The sequence below is a fragment of the Scyliorhinus torazame genome, chromosome 6 (assembly GCF_047496885.1).
Source record: "Scyliorhinus torazame isolate Kashiwa2021f chromosome 6, sScyTor2.1, whole genome shotgun sequence".
NCBI classification, from domain to species: domain Eukaryota; kingdom Metazoa; phylum Chordata; class Chondrichthyes; order Carcharhiniformes; family Scyliorhinidae; genus Scyliorhinus; species Scyliorhinus torazame.
This window is the reverse complement of record NC_092712.1, coordinates 62,274,339-62,291,826: the sequence shown is the minus strand read 5'-3', so window position 1 is coordinate 62,291,826 and position 17,488 is coordinate 62,274,339. Positions and strand designations below refer to the sequence as shown.

Sequence of the window (17,488 nt, the reverse complement as noted above, 5' to 3'; positions counted from 1 at the left end):
GGCAGATGGAGTTTAATTTTGATAAATGTGAGGTGAGGCATTTTGGTAGATCGAATCGGGGCATGACCTACTCATTCGGCATGTTTGGTTTCATTGGTCAGAATATTGAATACAGGAGTTGGAACGTCTTGCTGAAGTGGTGCAAGACCTTAGTAAGGCCACACTTGGAATACTATGTACAGTTCTGGTCACTCTGTTATAGAAAGGATAGTATTAAACTAGAAAGAGTGCAGAAAAGATTTATTAGTATGCTACCGGGACTTGATGGTTTCAGTTATAAGGAGAGACTGGATAGACTAGGACTTTTTTTCCCTGGAGCTTAGGATGCTTAGAGGTGATCTTATAGAGGTCTATAAAATTACGAGGGACATAGATAAGGTAAATATTCAGCATCTTTTCCCAAAGGTAGGGGAATCTAAAACTAAAGGGCATAGGTATAAGGTGAGAGGGAGAGATACAAAAGGGTCCAGAGGGGCAATTTTTTCACAAAGGGTGGTGAGTGTCTGGAATGAGCTGCCAGAGGTAGTAGTAGAGGCGGGTTCAATCTTGTCTTTTAAAAAGCATTTAGACAGTTATATGGGAAAACTGGTAGCTCAGTGGGCTAGACAGCATGCTTGTAATGCAGAACAAGGCTAGCAACGCGGGTTCAATTCCTGTACCAGCTGAGAGAATTCTGAATTCTCCCTCGTGTACCCGAACAGGCGCCAGAATGTGCCAACTAAGGGCTTTTCACAGTAACTTCATTGCAGTGTTAATGTAAGCCTACTTGTAGCAATAAAAGATTATTATTATTATAGGGTTATGGGCCAAATGGGGGCAATTGGGACTAGCTTAGTGGTAAACACTGGGCAGCATGGACAAGTTGGGGCGAAGGGCCTGTTTTCATGCTGTAAACCTCTATGACTCACTCGACAACTGATATTGATCCACCTGAAGCCAGAAGCTCACAAGGTATCTAGCAAAGTAACTGGCCTGAAGAGCAGTCTTCTATTCTAGAGAAGGATGATTTACATCACAGAATTGTTACAGCACAAAAGGATGCCATTTGGCCAGTCATGTTTGCACCAGCTATCCAAATAAGCAATTCACCTCGTGCCATTCATTTTCCTTTTCCCCTGTACATTATTCTTTTTCAGATAATAATACAATTCATTTTGAATGTCTTGAGTGAACCTGCTTCCACCACACTCTCAGGCAGTGCATCTAGACCTTAACCATCCACTATGTGAAAAATGTTCTTCTCATGTCTCCATTGCTTTTCTTGCCAATTACCTTAAATCTGTGCCTTCTCCTTTTCAATCATTCCACTTTGAGTGGCACCCAGAACTGGATGCAATACTCCAGCTGAGGCCAAATCAGCATTGTAAACAAGTTTAACATAACATCCTTGCTCTTGTACACCATGCTACTCTTAATAAAGCCAAGGATGCTGTATGGTGTATTAACTGTTCTCTCAACCTGTCCTTCCACCTTCGATAAATTATGCACATGTCCCTCTGCTCCTACACCTTTAGAAATGCACCCTTCCATTTTCTTATTTTCTCTCCGTATTCTTTATTTTTCTGCACTGAATTTCACCTACCACTTGTCTGCCCATCCTAACAACCTGTCCATGTCCTTTTGAAGTTATACACAATCCTCCTCACAGTTCGCAATGTTTCCATGTTTTGTATAATCTGAAAATTTTGAAATTGTGCCTTGTTCACCAAAGTCTAGGTCATTAATAAATATCAGGGAGCAAGGGTCCAAATACCAACCCCTGGGAACACCACTATAAACCTTCCTTCCATCCGAAAAGCATCCACTACTTTCTGTCACTCAGCCAATTTTGTATTCTTGTTGCTACTCCTTTTATTCCATGAGCGATAACCTTATACCAAATCTATTGTGTGTCGCTCTATCAAATTCCTTTGGAAGTCCAAGTATTCCAAATCAACAGCATTGGCCCACTCCATTAATTCTCTAGGAAGTGAGTTGAACGCAATTTGCCTTTATCAAATCCATGCTGGTTCTCCTTAATAACTTGCATTTGCCCAAGTGATACTAATTTTGTCCTAAATTATTACCAATTTTACAGGATGTGTTAGGCGAGGGTGGTAAAATATGTTGGGTGGGTAGCCCACTCCTGGCTCGGTCCCCATAATACAGGAGTAGGTAGGACATCCACTGGCCCATCCATCTGCATGTCTGTTGAGGCCATAAAGTGGCCAAATAATGGTCACTTAAGGCCCTCTATCTCTTCACGCTGCCATTATAGGTTTGGCATTGGAAGGCGGGTGAGAGTGGCAATGTCATTTTTTTCACCCATGTTGGTGAAAAGTCCTGTGTTCTAGTGGCAGCAGCCTCCCACCCCACTCCCACCAACTATGATTGTTTTCCAGCCTAGCCTCTGAAATCTGCCTCTCACTCACCTCCCTCAAGTTACTTATTCCTTCTTGCTCTAAAAGGCCTGACATACCTCCTCTTTTGGGACTGCATGGGCTGCCACCAATCAGACTGTGGAAGCTCTTATGGCGGGATTTCCTTCCAGTGAGGAGCAGAAGTCTGGCCCTCAGCTTGTTAAGGTCACCCGCTGTCTACTTTTTTTTAAGTCGGTCGATTTCCAGCCAACTTTTCTTCTGGGGAGGAGTGTGATGGGTCGAGCTGTATGCGCCCCATAAAATTCAGCCTTTTGTTTGGAGAAGCTTCCCCGTGACTGATGTTAAACTGACTGGTCTGTGGTTACTGGATTATCTTAATACCCTTTTTTGAAGGGTGTAGCATTCGCATTTCTCCAGTCCTTTGGCACTGGATGATATGATATAGATTGCAAATCATACAGCCAGGGCATTGGAATTTTCAATTAACTACTGCAGCAAATAAATCAGGAACAAAGAATGGGAGATAGAAAATAGTAGTTGTATTAAAAGTACAGTAGAAGCCAATATACTGCATGGTGTAAACAGGCTACGAGTAATATTTTTAATTAATATGTATTATCCAGAGTGCATAGGTATGTTTCAATATTTAATATGATTCTAACTTTCAGAGATTATAAAGTTGAAACTTGATTCCGAAAATGTAATTTAATGAAGTTAACCATAATTTATCGTTGATAGTACACGGTCTTTTACATTCCAATGAAACTACTTGGCATACAGACTAATATTTAATGAACAGATATCTAGTGCCTCCAAAATCCCGACAGACTAATGATGAAGCATAGACAAGTTAAAACACTTGCATGTCTACATGGTAAATAACTGACATTAAAGCAGAACACAGTAAAATAAAAAATTCCTGGTCATAATTACTGGCAACAGGTATACTTACAGATTGACGATATTTATTGTACTCTCCAAAATACCTTTCAGAATGTCAAGAGAAATGGAAGTTGCACGAAGGTCCCTAAAAATGAATAGATGGTATTATAATTTATGGTTAATTTTGAACACAATACCAGTAGCTTGAGAAAAATATATATTTGTTCATTTAATTTTGTACAAGGTAAACACGTGTTACATACTTCCATATTCCCTCTTGTCTAATTGCTATATTTCTCTCCACTTATTCAGATCTTCCATGCAATTTAGCAGCTACAAACAAGAGGGATGGTAGACAAGCTCCCAAACAAACAGTGCCCCGTAGTAAGTATAGCATTGTAAACCTGCCTCAAGATTGGAGTTTAAAAGAGTAAGGGGTGACTTGATTGTGAAGTATGTAAAATCCTGAATGGCCATGATAAGTTGTTGATGTGGAAAGTGTGTTTCCTCTTGTAGCTGAGTCCAGAACTAGGGGGCACTGTTTTAAAATTAGGGATTGCCCCTTTAGGACAGAGATGAGAATTGTTTACTCAGAAGGTTATGCACCTTGTCTAACACAATTAAAATGAGTAGTGATTGCCTGACTGACTGACTGAACTCCCACTGAACTCTCTGCCTCAGAAGGTGGTGGAGTCCGGGGGGGGCGGGGTGCATTGATTATTTTTCAGGCAGAAGTAGATAGGTTTGTGTTAGACAAGGGAATCAAAAGTTATCCGGGGTAGATGGGAATATGGCATTTGAAACACCAACAGATCAGCTATGGGACGGGATTCTGCATTTCGGCGACTAAGGGCGTGGTTCTCCAAAAAAATTTCTAAGTGTGCTAGCAAGTGGGAATTGCTGCGAGTTTCACACCGTTTGGCCCAGCGAGGCTGGCAACGCTATTCAACGTTAATTGGTCCACTTAAAGAGGCCTCACGGGCTTTTCTCCCCAAATGATGGATCGCCAGCTGATTCGCCAGTCCCCCGCTAACAATGTCGAGCAGCACTTAAGCTGCACTTGCTCAGCCAACCACAGAAAACTCGGAACAATGGCGCCGAGGAAACCAGCCCCAGGATTCGGGAATGCTGACCTGGGGACGGTCCTGGATGCGGTGAAGTCCAGGAGGGATGTCCTGTTCTCCTGGGGGTCCTGGAGGGTGAGCCACAAGACAGCCAGTGCTGCCTGGGATGAAGTGATGCCAGCAGTCAGCTCTGGGAGTGTGATCAGGAGGACTGGCCTCCAGTGCCAGAAGGTCAACGGCCTACACCAGGCAGCATGAGTGAGTAGACACCAACGCCCCCCACATCCCCCACACCCCCTCAAGGGAGCCCCCCAGGCAACCCCAACCTTCCCTTCAACCCTTCCCCCTTCAATCCTCCCTCCACCCATCCTTTCAACCCTCTCTCCACCCCAACCCTCCTTTCACCCCCCCCCCCCCCCCCCCCGCCCCCCCACAACTGTGAACCACACATGTAGCTAACAATGCCATCTCTGTGTCTCCTCAGGAAAAGCTCTACCATAATTGGTGGGAGGGGGCCCAGACTGGCGGTGGGTGCCGGACTTGAGAATCCTCACCTCCTTCGAGGAGCAGGCCCTGGAGGTGAGCGGTGTGGCCGAGGACAGGACGGTCACAAACACGGAGGCAGGTGGACGGCACAGAGATGAGGAACTGCCAGGCTCCACCCAGAAGATTGCCAAACATGAATAGTGATTGCTTTACTGACTGACGCATCCCTCCCATTGACACCGTGTCCATTCTCCCGCAGGTAGAGCAGCCGACGGCACCGGCCCATCCTGGATGGCCCCCTCTCCTGACTCCGAGGAGAACAGCTCGGAGGAGAGCTCCGAGGATTCATCAGTTATAGTCGGGTCACAACTATGATTCCTACCCTCTACCGGCGCAGATACACACACCTCGGTGGAACATGTTAGTGGACACGCTTCTGGGGCACAATCTGGTGAGCACCACATGTGGTAAACAACTGTTGCACCTCTATTAGGTGATGTATGGTAGGACCTGTATGACAGTTACGTTGGTAGTCCCTGTCTGCTGGCTGGGCGGAGTATAAATATGTGTGTCCTCCATGCTGCAGCCATTTCGCCAGCTGCTGTGGGAGGCCACACATCTTAGAGCAATAAAGCCTCAGTTGTACCCAACTCAAGTCTTTGTGCAATTGATCGTGCATCAATTAATTGCTCTGAGATTTACAAAAGATGGACCTCCGTATCAAATCGGGTCGCCTGCAGCTGGATCCGCATTCAAGCGACGCCAAAAAGGACTTTCAACACTGGCTAGCTTGTTTCGAGGCGTACATCAACTCGGCGCCCAGCCCTGTCTCGGAGGCTCAGAAGATACAAATCCTGTACTCAAGGTTGAGCTCCAGCGTCTTTCTGCTAATCCAGGACGCGCCGAACTACGCCGAAGCCATGACGCTTCTCAAAGAGAATTACGCTCAGAAGACGAACACGCTCTTTGCCAGGCAAGTACTTGCCACTCGCTCCCAACTCCCTGGTGAGTCCATAGAAGACTTCTGGCGGGCCCTAATCCCACTCGTCCGGGACTGTGACTGTCAGGTCGGTACGGCCACTGAACATTCAAACCTCCTCATGCGGGACGCGTTTGTTAAGGGGATTGGGTCGGACCTCATATGCCAGCGACAGTGAGAAGGGGCCACGCTCGACCTAGCAGAGACAAAGAAACTAGCGCTCTCTATGACGGTCGCCTCGCGCAACGTTCAGGCCTACACCCCCAACGCATCGTGGACCCCACAGACAGCCGCCCCAGCGGGGGCCTTACCCAGCCAATACGCCTGCGCCACGCGCCAGCCAGCGAACCCCGGGGGTCCCCGATGTTACTTTTGCGGCCAGCAGAAACACCCCCACCAACGCTGCCCGGCCCGCGCTGCCCTTTGTAAGGCTTGCGGCAAGAAGGGGCACTTCACCACGGTGTGCCAGGCCCGCGCAGTCGCCGCTATCGCCCCCCACCTTCCTCATTTACGGACAATGGATGCCGCCATCTTCACCTCCCCGGACCACGTGCAGCCAGTGGGCGCCGCCATCTTCTCCCGCTCAGACCACGCGGGGCCAGTGGGCACCGCCATCTTCTACCCCTCAGACCAAGCGCAGGCAGTGGGCGCCGCCATTTTCCCCTCCCAGCAACACGTGCGGCCCATGGGCGCCGCCAACTTGTTCAACCCCCGCCACGTGCGGCCAATGGGCGCCGCCATTTTGTCCTCCTCAAGATCTTCAGGCGCCGCCATCTTGTCTCCCCCACAGCACATGGGTACCGCCAACGTTCCAGGACCTGTGCCCCCCTGGCTCTCCACCATCCGACACCAGCGACGACCGACCACGACTTGCCTCAGTGACCATCGACCAGTCGCGTCCGCACAACCTGGCCACCGCATTGACCAGCGTTAAAATCAACGGACACGTGACCTCTTGCCTGCTGGACTCCAGGAGCACCGAAAGCTTCATCCACCCGGATACGGTAAGGCGCTGCTCCCTCACGGTACACCCCGCCAACCAAAACATCTCCCTGGCCTCCAGATCCCATTCCGTGGCGATCCGGGGGTACTGTACGGTCACACTCACGGTCCAGGGCGTAGAATTTAGTGGCTCTACGTCCTCCCTAACCTCTGCGCTGCCCTACTACTCGGCCTGGACTTCCAGTGCAACCTCCAGAGCCTAACCCTGAAATTCGGCGGGCCCCTACCACTGTGTGAGGCCTCGCGACCCTAAAGGTCGATCCGGCTTCCCGCTTTGCAAATCTAACCTCAGATTGCAAACCCGTCGCCACCAGGAGCAGACGGTACAGCACCCAGGACAGGGCCTTCATCAGGTCCGAGGTCCAGCGGCTGCTTCGGGAAGGCATCATCGAGGCCAGCAACAGCCCCTGGAGAGCCCAAGTGGTAGTAGTTAAAACTGGGGAGAAACACAGAATGGTTGTGGACTACAGCCAGACCATCAATCTGTACACGCAGCTCGACGCGTACCCCCTCCCACGCATATCTGATATGGTCAATCAGATTGCACAGTGCCGGGTCTTCTCAACGGAGGACCTCAAATCCGCCTACCACCAGCTCCCCATTTGTAAATCGGACCGTCCATACACTGCCTTCGAGGCAGACGGCCGCCTCTATCACTTCCTCAGGGTTTCCTTCGGCATCACCAACGGGGTCTCGGTCTTCCAAAGGCAGATGGACCGAATGGTCGACCGGTACGGTTTGCGGGCCACCTTTCCGTATCTAGACAACGTCACCATCAGCAGCCATGATCAGCAGGACCACGACGCCAACCTTGCCAAGTTTCTCCACACCGCCTGTAGAAGCCAGGTATTTCTAATACAACTAATATAGGTAAAAGATAGCTGGTTAAGCGTTAATATTAAGCCCCAGTTTTAAATAAAGGATTGAAGAGACACATATTCTGCAAATTCATTTTACATAATTTTAAAGTAACACCGAAGCCTGATAAAACAAACACTTTTAACTACATTTCTTCAAGGACAAGGGCTGAATTCCATGGCAATGAGGTGGCAGGAGTAAAGGCTCTATTGTTCTCATTTCGGGCCATTAGTGATTACAGCGTGAACCACATTCCATAACTTATAAGGCTGAAACATTTTAGATTATTGCTGTAGTTTTAAAATGGACAGTTTATAAGACATTGAATCAAATATATATTTGATTGGACTTCCGGGTGCGGCGATGACCAGCTGAGTCGCACGTTTCGGCAGCTCCCGGTGGAACGGACTTTTGGGCTCTTAATAAGAGCCCCAACGGCAATTTTAACGGCTAAAAGTACTGTGCGGTGAACCAGAAGGGAATCCCCCCTGGATACGGATGAAAAAAGGAGAGGAAGGTGGCCGGATTGCGGTGGATCCTTTAGAACAGCGGCAAGGAAGGCAAGCAAAAACCAAGATGGCGTCGGAAGGTGGCAGTTTAACATGGGGCCCTGAACAACAAGAGTTCTTGAAATGCTGTGTGGAAGAGCTCAAAAAGGAAATGAAGAAAGAGCTGTTGGCCCCGATACTACAGGCGATCGAAGGGCTAGAGGAGCAAAAGACCCAGGAGCGGGAGCTTCGGGTCATGAAGGCAAAGGCTGCCGAGAATGAGGACGACATACAGGGCCTGGTGGTGAAGGCGGAGATGCACGAGGCACACCATAAACGATGTGTGGAAAGGCTGGAGGCGCTGGAGAACAACGCGAGGAGGAACAACCTAAGGATTCTTGGTCTTCCTGAAGGTGCGGAGGGAGCGGACGTCGGGGCATATGTGAGCACGATGCTGCACTCGTTAATGGGAGCGGAGGCCCCGGCGGGTCCGCTGGAGGTGGAGGGAGCATACCGAGTGATGGCGCGAGGACCGAGAGCAGGAGAAATTCCTAGAGCCATAGTGGTGAGATTTCTCCGTTTTAAGGATAGAGAGATGGTCCTTAGGTGGGCAAAGAAAACTCGGAGCAGTAAGTGGGAGAACGCGGTGATCCGCGTATACCAAGACTGGAGTGCGGAGGTGGCGAGAAGGAGGGCGAGCTTTAATCGGGCCAAGGCGGTGCTTCACAAAAAGAAGATAAAATTCGGAATGCTGCAACCGGCAAGACTGTGGGTCACATATCAAGGGAGGCACCACTACTTTGAGACGGCGGATGAGGCGTGGACTTTTATCGTGGAAGAAAAATTGGAATGAGCGGGTTATTAAAAAAAGAACGTTTGAAACAAAGTGGTGGGGCAAGTATGGGGGCGAAGAGGGGGGTAAAAAGGGGGGAAAGAGGAGTTTTATGTTATTAATCCTGCGATGTGGTAACTTTTCTCTCTTCCACAGGATGTGGTGGGGGGAGGAAAGGAGGTGGAGGAGATGGGGCGTTGGCCATTGGGGGCGGGGCCAAGGGGGAAGCACGGGCTCGGTTCCCGCGCTATGATAATCATGGCGGGAATAGGGAAGCAGGAAGGAGGGGGCGTCGCACGGTGCGAGCCGAGGTCACGGGGGGAAGCCGAGGTCGGCCAGAGTTTGCTGACTTCTGGGAGCAACATGGGGGGGGTGTAACTACGCTAGTGGGGGATCTAGCGGGGGGGGGGGGGGGAATTATTGGGCTGCTGCTGCTGGGGAGAGGGGGGAGCTGGCATGGGGTGGGATGGGCGGGGGGGCACCGCCTGGGGGGGACACAGCTGCGTGGGAACCGGGTGAGGAGCTGGAAAAAGGGGATGGCTAATCGACAAGGGGGGGGTGGTAAAAAGCCCCCCAACCCGGCTGATCACGTGGAACGTGAGAGGGCTGAACGGGCCGATAAAGAGGGCACGGGTACTCGCACGCCTTAAGAAACTTAAGGCAGACGTGGTTATGTTACAGGAAACGCACTTGAAACTGATAGACCAGGTGAGACTACGCAAAGGTTGGGTGGGGCAGGTGTTCCATTCGGGGCTAGATGCGAAAAACAGGGGGGTGGCTATATTAGTGGGGAAGCGGGTAATGTTTGAGGCAAAGACTATAGTGGCGGATAGCGGGGGCAGATACGTGATGGTGAGTGGCAAACTACAGGGGGAGACGGTGGTTTTGGTAAACGTATATGCCCCGAACTGGGATGATGCCAATTTTATGAGGCGTATGCTAGGACGCATCCCGGACCTAGAGGTGGGAAAGTTGGTAATGGGGGGAGATTTCAATACGGTGTTGGAACCAGGGCTGGACAGGTCGAGGTCCAGGACTGGAAGGAGGCCGGCAGCAGCCAAGGTGCTTAAAGATTTTATGGAGCAGATGGGAGGAGTAGACCCGTGGAGATTTAGCAGACCTAGGAGTAAGGAGTTTTCGTTTTTCTCCTATGTCCACAAAGTCTATTCGCGAATAGACTTTTTTCTTTTGGGAAGGGCGTTGATCCCGAAGGTGAGGGGAACGGAGTATACGGCTATAGCCATTTCGGATCACGCTCCACATTGGGTGGACTTGGAGATAGGGGAGGAAACCGAAGGGCGCCCACCCTGGAGAATGGACATGGGACTAATGGCAGATGAGGGGGTGTGTCTAAGGGTGAGGGGGTGCATTGAAAAGTACTTGGAACTCAATGATAATGGGGAGGTCCAGGTGGGAGTGATCTGGGAGGCGCTGAAGGCAGTGGTTAGAGGGGAGCTGATATCAATAAGGGCACATAAAGGAAAGCAGGAGAGTAAGGAACGGGAGCGGTTGCTGCAAGAACTTCTGAGGGTGGACAGGCAACATGCGGAGGCACCGGAGGAGGGACTGTACAGGGAAAGGCAAAAGCTACACGTAGAATTTGACTTGCTGACAACGGGTACTGCAGAGGCACAGCGGAGGAAGGCACAGGGTGTACAGTACGAATATGGGGAGAAGGCGAGCAGGTTGCTGGCACACCAATTGAGGAAAAGGGGAGCAGCGAGGGAAATAGGGGGAGTGAGGGATGAGGAAGGAGAGATGGAGCGGGGAGCGGAGAGAGTGAATGGAGTGTTCAAGGCATTTTATAAAAAATTATACGAAGCTCAACCCCCGGATGGGAGGAAGAGAATGATGGGCTTTCTGGACCGGCTGGAATTTCCCAAGGTGGAGGAGCAGGAAAGGGTGGGACTGGGAGCACAGATTGAAATAGAGGAAGTAGTGAAAGGAATTAGGAGCATGCAGGCGGGGAAGGCTCCGGGACCGGATGGATTCCCAGTCGAATTTTACAGGAAATATGTGGACTTGCTCGCCCCGCTACTGATGAGGACCTTTAATGAGGCAAAGGAAAGGGGACAGCTGCCCCCGACTATGTCTGAGGCAACGATATCGCTTCTCCTAAAGAAGGAAAAGGACCCGCTGCAATGCGGGTCCTATAGACCTATTTCCCTCCTAAATGTAGACGCTAAGATTCTGGCCACGGTAATGGCAATGAGGATAGAGGATTGTGTCCCGAGGGTGGTCCATGAGGACCAAACTGGGTTTGTGAAGGGGAGACAGCTGAATACGAATATACGGAGGCTGCTAGGGGTAATGATGATGCCCCCACCAGAGGGGGAAGCGGAGATAGTGGTGGCGATGGATGCCGATAAAGCATTTGATAGAGTGGAGTGGGATTATCTGTGGGAGGCGCTGAGGAGATTTGGTTTTGGAGATGAGTATGTTGGATGGGTGCAGCTGTTGTATAGGGCCCCAGTGGCGAGTGTGGTCACGAATGGACGGGGATCTGCATGCTTTCGGCTCCATAGAGGGACAAGGCAGGGATGCCCTCTGTCCCCATTACTGTTTGCACTGGCGATTGAGCCCCTGGCAATAGCATTGAGGGATTCCAAGAAGTGGAGGGGAGTACTTAGAGGAGGAGAAGAACACCGGGTATCTCTGTATGCGGATGATTTGTTGTTATATGTAGCGGACCCGGCGGAGGGGATGCCAGAGATAATGCGGACACTTCGGGAGTTTGGAGAATTCTCAGGATATAAACTGAACATGGGGAAAAGTGAGTTGTTTGTGGTGCATCCAGGGGAGCAGAGCAGAGAAATAGAGGACTTTCCGCTGAGGAAGGTTACAAGGGACTTTCGTTACTTGGGGATCCAGATAGCCAAGAATTGGGGTACATTGCATAGGTTAAATTTAACGCGATTGGTGGAACAAATTGAAGAGGACTTCAAGAGATGGGACATGGTATCTCTGTCACTGGCAGGGAGGGTGCAGGCGGTTAAAATGGTAGTCCTCCCGAGATTCCTCTTTGTGTTTCAGTGCCTCCCGGTGGTGATCACAAAGGCTTTTTTCAAAAGGATCGAAAAGAGTATCATGAATTTTGTATGGGCCGGGAAGACCCCGAGAGTGAGGAAGGGATTCTTACAGCGTAGTAGGAATAGGGGGGCTGGCACTACCGAGCCTAAGTGAGTACTACTGGGCCGCCAATATCTCAATGGTGAGTAAGTGGATGGGAGAAGAGGAGGGAGCGGCGTGGAAGAGATTGGAGAGGGCGTCCTGTAGGGGGACTAGCCTACAAGCTATGGTGACGGCCTCATTGCCGTTCTCACCGAAGAAATACACCACAAGCCCGGTGGTGGTGGCGACTTTGAAAATTTGGGGACAGTGGAGACGGCATAGGGGAAAGACGGGAGCCTTGGTGGCGTCCCCGATAAGAAATAACCATAGGTTTGCCCCGGGGAGGATGGATGGGGGATTTGGAATATGGCAAAGAGCAGGAGTAACGCAACTGAAAGATCTGTTTGTGGATGGGAAGTTCGCAAGTCTGGGAGCGCTGACCGAGAAATATGGGTTGCCCCAAGGGAATGCATTCCGGTATATGCAACTGAGGGCTTTTGCGAGGCAACAGGTGAGGGAATTCTCGCAGCTCCCGATGCATGAGGTGCAGGACAGAGTGATCTCAAAGACATGGGTGGGGGACGGTAAGGTGTCAGATATATATAGGGAAATGAGGGACGAGGGGGAGATTATGATAGATGAGCTGAAAGGGAAATGGGAAGAAGAGCTGCGGGAGGAGATTGAGGAGGGGCTGTGGGCAGATGCCCTAAGTAGGGTAAACTCATCGTCCTCATGTGCCAGGCTAAGCCTGATTCAATTTAAGGTGTTACACAGGGCGCATATGACTGGAGCACGGCTCAGTAAATTTTTTCGGGTAGAGGATAGGTATGCGAGATGCTCGAGAAGCCCAGCGAATCACACCCACATGTTCTGGTCATGTCCGGCACTACAGGGGTTCTGGGTGGGGGTGACAAAGGTGCTTTCGAAAGTAGTGGGGGTCCAGGTCGAGCCAAGCTGGGGGTTGGCTATATTTGGGGTTGCACAAGAGCCGGGAGTACAGGAGGCGAGAGAGGCCGATGTTTTGGCCTTTGCCCGGCGCAGGATACTGTTGATGTGGAAGGAAGCCAAGCCCCCGGGGGTGGAGACCTGGATAAATGACATGGCAGGGTTTATAAAGCTGGAACGGATTAAGTTCGTCCTAAGGGGATCGGCTCAAGGGTTCACCAGGCAGTGGCAACCGTTCGTCGAATACCTCACAAAAAGATAGAGGGAATGGAAAAGAAGAAGGTAGCAGCAGCAGCCCGGGGGGGGGGGGGGGGGGGGGGGGGGGGGGGGGGGGGGGGGGAGGAACCAGAAGGACTCTCAGGATTGTTAATATATATGTATAATATGTATAGGTCGTTGCTATAAATAATTGTATATTGGACTGTTAAATCATATTTTTGGAGAGTGTTTATCTGAGACAAGGCAGTTGCCATTTAGTTAGTTTTAGTTTTCGTTTTTGTTATATATTATTTATTCTTTGTTTATAAAACAGGTCATTGTTATTTATACTGTTATATTATTGTGTAAAGGATACACAATGTACTGTGATGGTTGACCAAAAATTTTCAATAAAATATTTTTTTTTTTTTAAATATATATATATTTGATTCCAACCTTCTCTGAAGTTTTTTTGATGCACTTAGCACATTGGTATGTTATGTAAATGATGAATACAGCTACACAGGAGAATAGGATTATTCTTATTGTGGACATTCCAGTGTGTCCAAGCCACCCGCAAATTTTATCTGAAAGAAAAGTTGGATTCACGCATCGCACGTGAAGCACGCGAGAAGTAAAATGTTTGCCGCAATTTTCATTTTCAGTTATTTGATTGGCTTTGTGAACGTTGCACCAGAACTGAATAAGAACACATTCCTTTACACATCTAAGATATATGCTAAAAACTTTAATATTTCCAATTGTTGGGTATGCATTGCAACCCCTACTAACTCAGGGGAGGGTATTTCCTTTCTAACTATTCCCTTTAATGCTTCTGAAACAGCAGAATGGTACATCTATCAAAGTGTCCCTCACTCTGTGGTGATCCGTTCTGGAGCATATTCATGTGGAAAAGGAAGGTACCAGGTTCACATCCAAAAATCTATTAGCTTATGGAAATCTGCAGGCTAGCCACTAAATACCTTTTCAGGATGGCACCAACTTAAATATAACCTTGACAAAAAACCTCAACATCTTAACCTCCCAACTAATATTAAACAAAAAGGATCAATTTGCCTCATCAGTAAGAACCCTAAAGGGATACAAACGGGTATTAGCGTTTGTACTAATTATGTAGATGTTAACACAGCTTATAAATGTACAAACGATCGCTTACAAAGAGCTCTGCGGTCCTCAAGGACAACAGGCATACCTAACCTCAAAAATAATAAAACATTCGAAGACCGATGGTTCTTAGAATATATTTACTTATATTCTGCTTAATGCACCTGTGGGCTATGCCTGTGAGATACCACACAGGTCCCCACTCAACCCTGGAATGATCCCGTGGTGCCAAGTCTGCGAGGATATGGCACAGGTTCCGCACCTTGTTGAGGCGGAACGTCCTGCGACACAACTATCCGTCATTTGTTCAAAGGACCTGTCACGCCTGTACACCCTGGGCCATCACGGGGCTCCCCCACTGGGTCCCTTCCTGGTCTTATGGGCAGCCAGGTCCTCAGGATGTGGGGTGGGGTCCGGCACATGGGCCGCTGCCTCAAGCATCTGCTTATAATGGAACTTATTTTATTTGTGATAATAAGGCATATCCCTGGCTCCCAAGATCCTGGTCAGGATCTTGCTATTTAGGATACATTGTACCGGCCATTCGTCATATGACTAATCTCCCTCATGTTTCAGAAGCAGCTGCTCGAAGAAATAAACGTTTCATTACCTTAAGAGCTGCAATTTATGCTAGAATGATTCCTTTCTATTGAGAAATGAGGATGGAGAATGAATTGAATAAAATAACAACCATCATACAAAACGTAGCCGATTACACCGCCACTGCCCTCGATAAAATTTCTGACGAAATGCGAGCAATTCGAACCGTGGTTTACAAAATCGAATGGCACTTGACCATGGGTGAGCTGAAAAGGGTGGCACCTGCGCCCTGATTGGTGCAGAATGTTGCACTTTCATTCCCGATAACTCTAAAGAAGTTAAAGATTTGGCATTACATATCCAAAAAGAAATCAAAAAACTTGATCCACCCCAATTTATCTCTCTCTGTGATAAAATTTGCGGGTGGCTTGGACACACTGGAATGTCCATAATAAGAATAATCCTATTCTCCTGTGTAGCTGTATTCATCATTTACATAACATACCAATGTGCTAAGTGCATCAAAAAACTATTTGCTAAACGCAGGGGACCAACTATCAGAATGATTCAAACTAACCCAACTGTACCCCCAATTGATGAATTTGAGCTGAAATACTATTGTTGAAATGTTACTGATCAATCAACTATTTGACTGTATTATTAACATATTGTATAATTTATTACTACTGAATCAGTAGTATCAAATTTGATTAATTTATTAATTATAATAATTATTTTGAAATGCCTGTTGCAATGCTAAGTGTCCATTCTATTGTTTAAAACTGCAAAGACAATATGAATGAGTTATTCTTTGCGCTTTTACCTATCCTATCGCATTAATGATGTCTTTATCTTATTCTGATATATCTCACTTAATCTTTCGATTTATCAAAGGTCTGACTGTAGAAGCCAGGTATTTCTAATACAACTAATATAGGTAAAATATAGCTGTTTAAGCGTAAATATTAAGCCCCAGTTTTAAATTAAGGATTGAAGAGACACATATTCTGCAAATTCATTTTACATAGTTTTAAAGTAACACCGAAGCCTGATAAAACAAACACTTTTAACTACATTTCTTCAAGGACAAGGGCTGAATTTCGGCAAAGTGCTGCTGGTAACTGAATGGTAGAAATCTTAGTTGAAGGATTTCTACCATTCAGTTACCAGCAGCACTTTGCGATTACTGGAACTCAGTAGAAATTTAAGTTAAAACTTCTCAAGTGCCAATAGGAATTGTTTTATTTGTCTTCTATTGATTACAATTTGAAAGTCATTTAAAAGGCAACTTGTAGACAATTTGAAGCTTTTAAAGAATCACAGACATTATCTCCTTGCTTAGGCAAACAGCTCGACAATAACTTTTAAAAGTCAAAGTCTGAAAATGAAATATGAAAAAGAGCGAGAGAGAGCTAATCTTCAGCTTTAAATCAACAAAACAAAAACTAACAAACTAGCCACAAAAACCTACCCTACCAATCTACCTAAAAAACTAATCTACAACAAAACTAATCCCCAACTAAATTCAAATTAAAACTCAAAATGGCGGGCCGAAACTTCTTAGTTATACCCTTTCATATCTGTCTTAAGTCATCTAATCACACCCCAATATAATCCTAATTGGTTTGGGTCAGACTCAAACACATTTAATTGACGGCAAGCCACCCATCTTTAATATGGAACATTACTTCTATTTGTTGCGTATCTGCATATTTGTGTATGTTAAAGAATGCAATATGGTGCTTTATCAAAGCCAAAATATGCTGGCTTGGCTATTGCAAATGACTTGCAAAATATAAATCAAAATCTGTTTCAATTTAGCAAAGTGAATTATGCTGCTTCTATGAAATCGTTATGTTTTGAGAAAATTGGAATCAAATATATATTTGATTTGAGGTCTTATAAACTGTCTATTTTACAACTACAGCAATAATCCAAAATGTTTCAGGATCTGCAGACACTGCTGCTGCCGCTTTCTCCAGCGTCTGGCCGCAGCACATAGCACCAGCACCATGAGGGCAAGTTCTGCATCCAACATCCCTACCATAGCGTTAAATATCTGTAAGAAATTGGGAGAGGGTGTTAGACAGACAAACAGCGGTGGCTCCCACCCCGGGACCCTCCATTCCCCCACTGATCCCCCCTACCCGGAACGCCCTGCCTACGTGCCCCCGGCTGCAGCGGGCCCCCCTCAACAGGCCCCAGACCCTGTACCACAGACACCCGCTCACAACGTCAACCTGACCGGGTGCTTCCCCTTCCCCGTGGCACTCATCCACCTTCCGGCCGTGGCATGTCCTTGGTGCTGTGTCCCATCCCCTGGGTGTTCAGAAGTTGGCTGCTGCATGTGTGGTGTTCAGGTACACTGTCCAGGCATCGCAGTCTGATTGGGATGCTAGGCAATGGCTCCCACATGTTACATGGCTCATCCACCCACGGGAATCCAGTTGGGTTGTGTGGAGTGCTCATTTAATCACGACTGCCAATTCCCTAGAGGCTATAGACTTCAGCTGCTACAGCCAGAGGCTCAGCAGTCGGTGGGGGTTATTAGTGGCAGACGGGCTGGGACAAAGGTTGACCTCGGAACGGGTACACATGATCCAGGGATTGGCATGGTG

At 48.0% G+C, this 17,488-nt stretch overlaps 1 protein-coding gene across 7 annotated transcripts in view; it reads right to left on the bottom strand.

Moving 5' to 3' along the window:
• LOC140424818 (uncharacterized) overlaps positions 1 to 17,488 on the bottom strand; it is a 223,961-nt gene that overhangs the window by 39,363 nt on the left and 167,110 nt on the right. For all 7 annotated transcript variants that reach the window (XM_072508275.1, XM_072508279.1, XM_072508276.1 and 4 more), the window contains one exon: positions 3,313 to 3,387. In XM_072508275.1, coding sequence (XP_072364376.1) covers positions 3,313 to 3,387 — 75 coding nt within the window. The remainder of the gene's footprint in view (positions 1 to 3,312; positions 3,388 to 17,488) is intronic.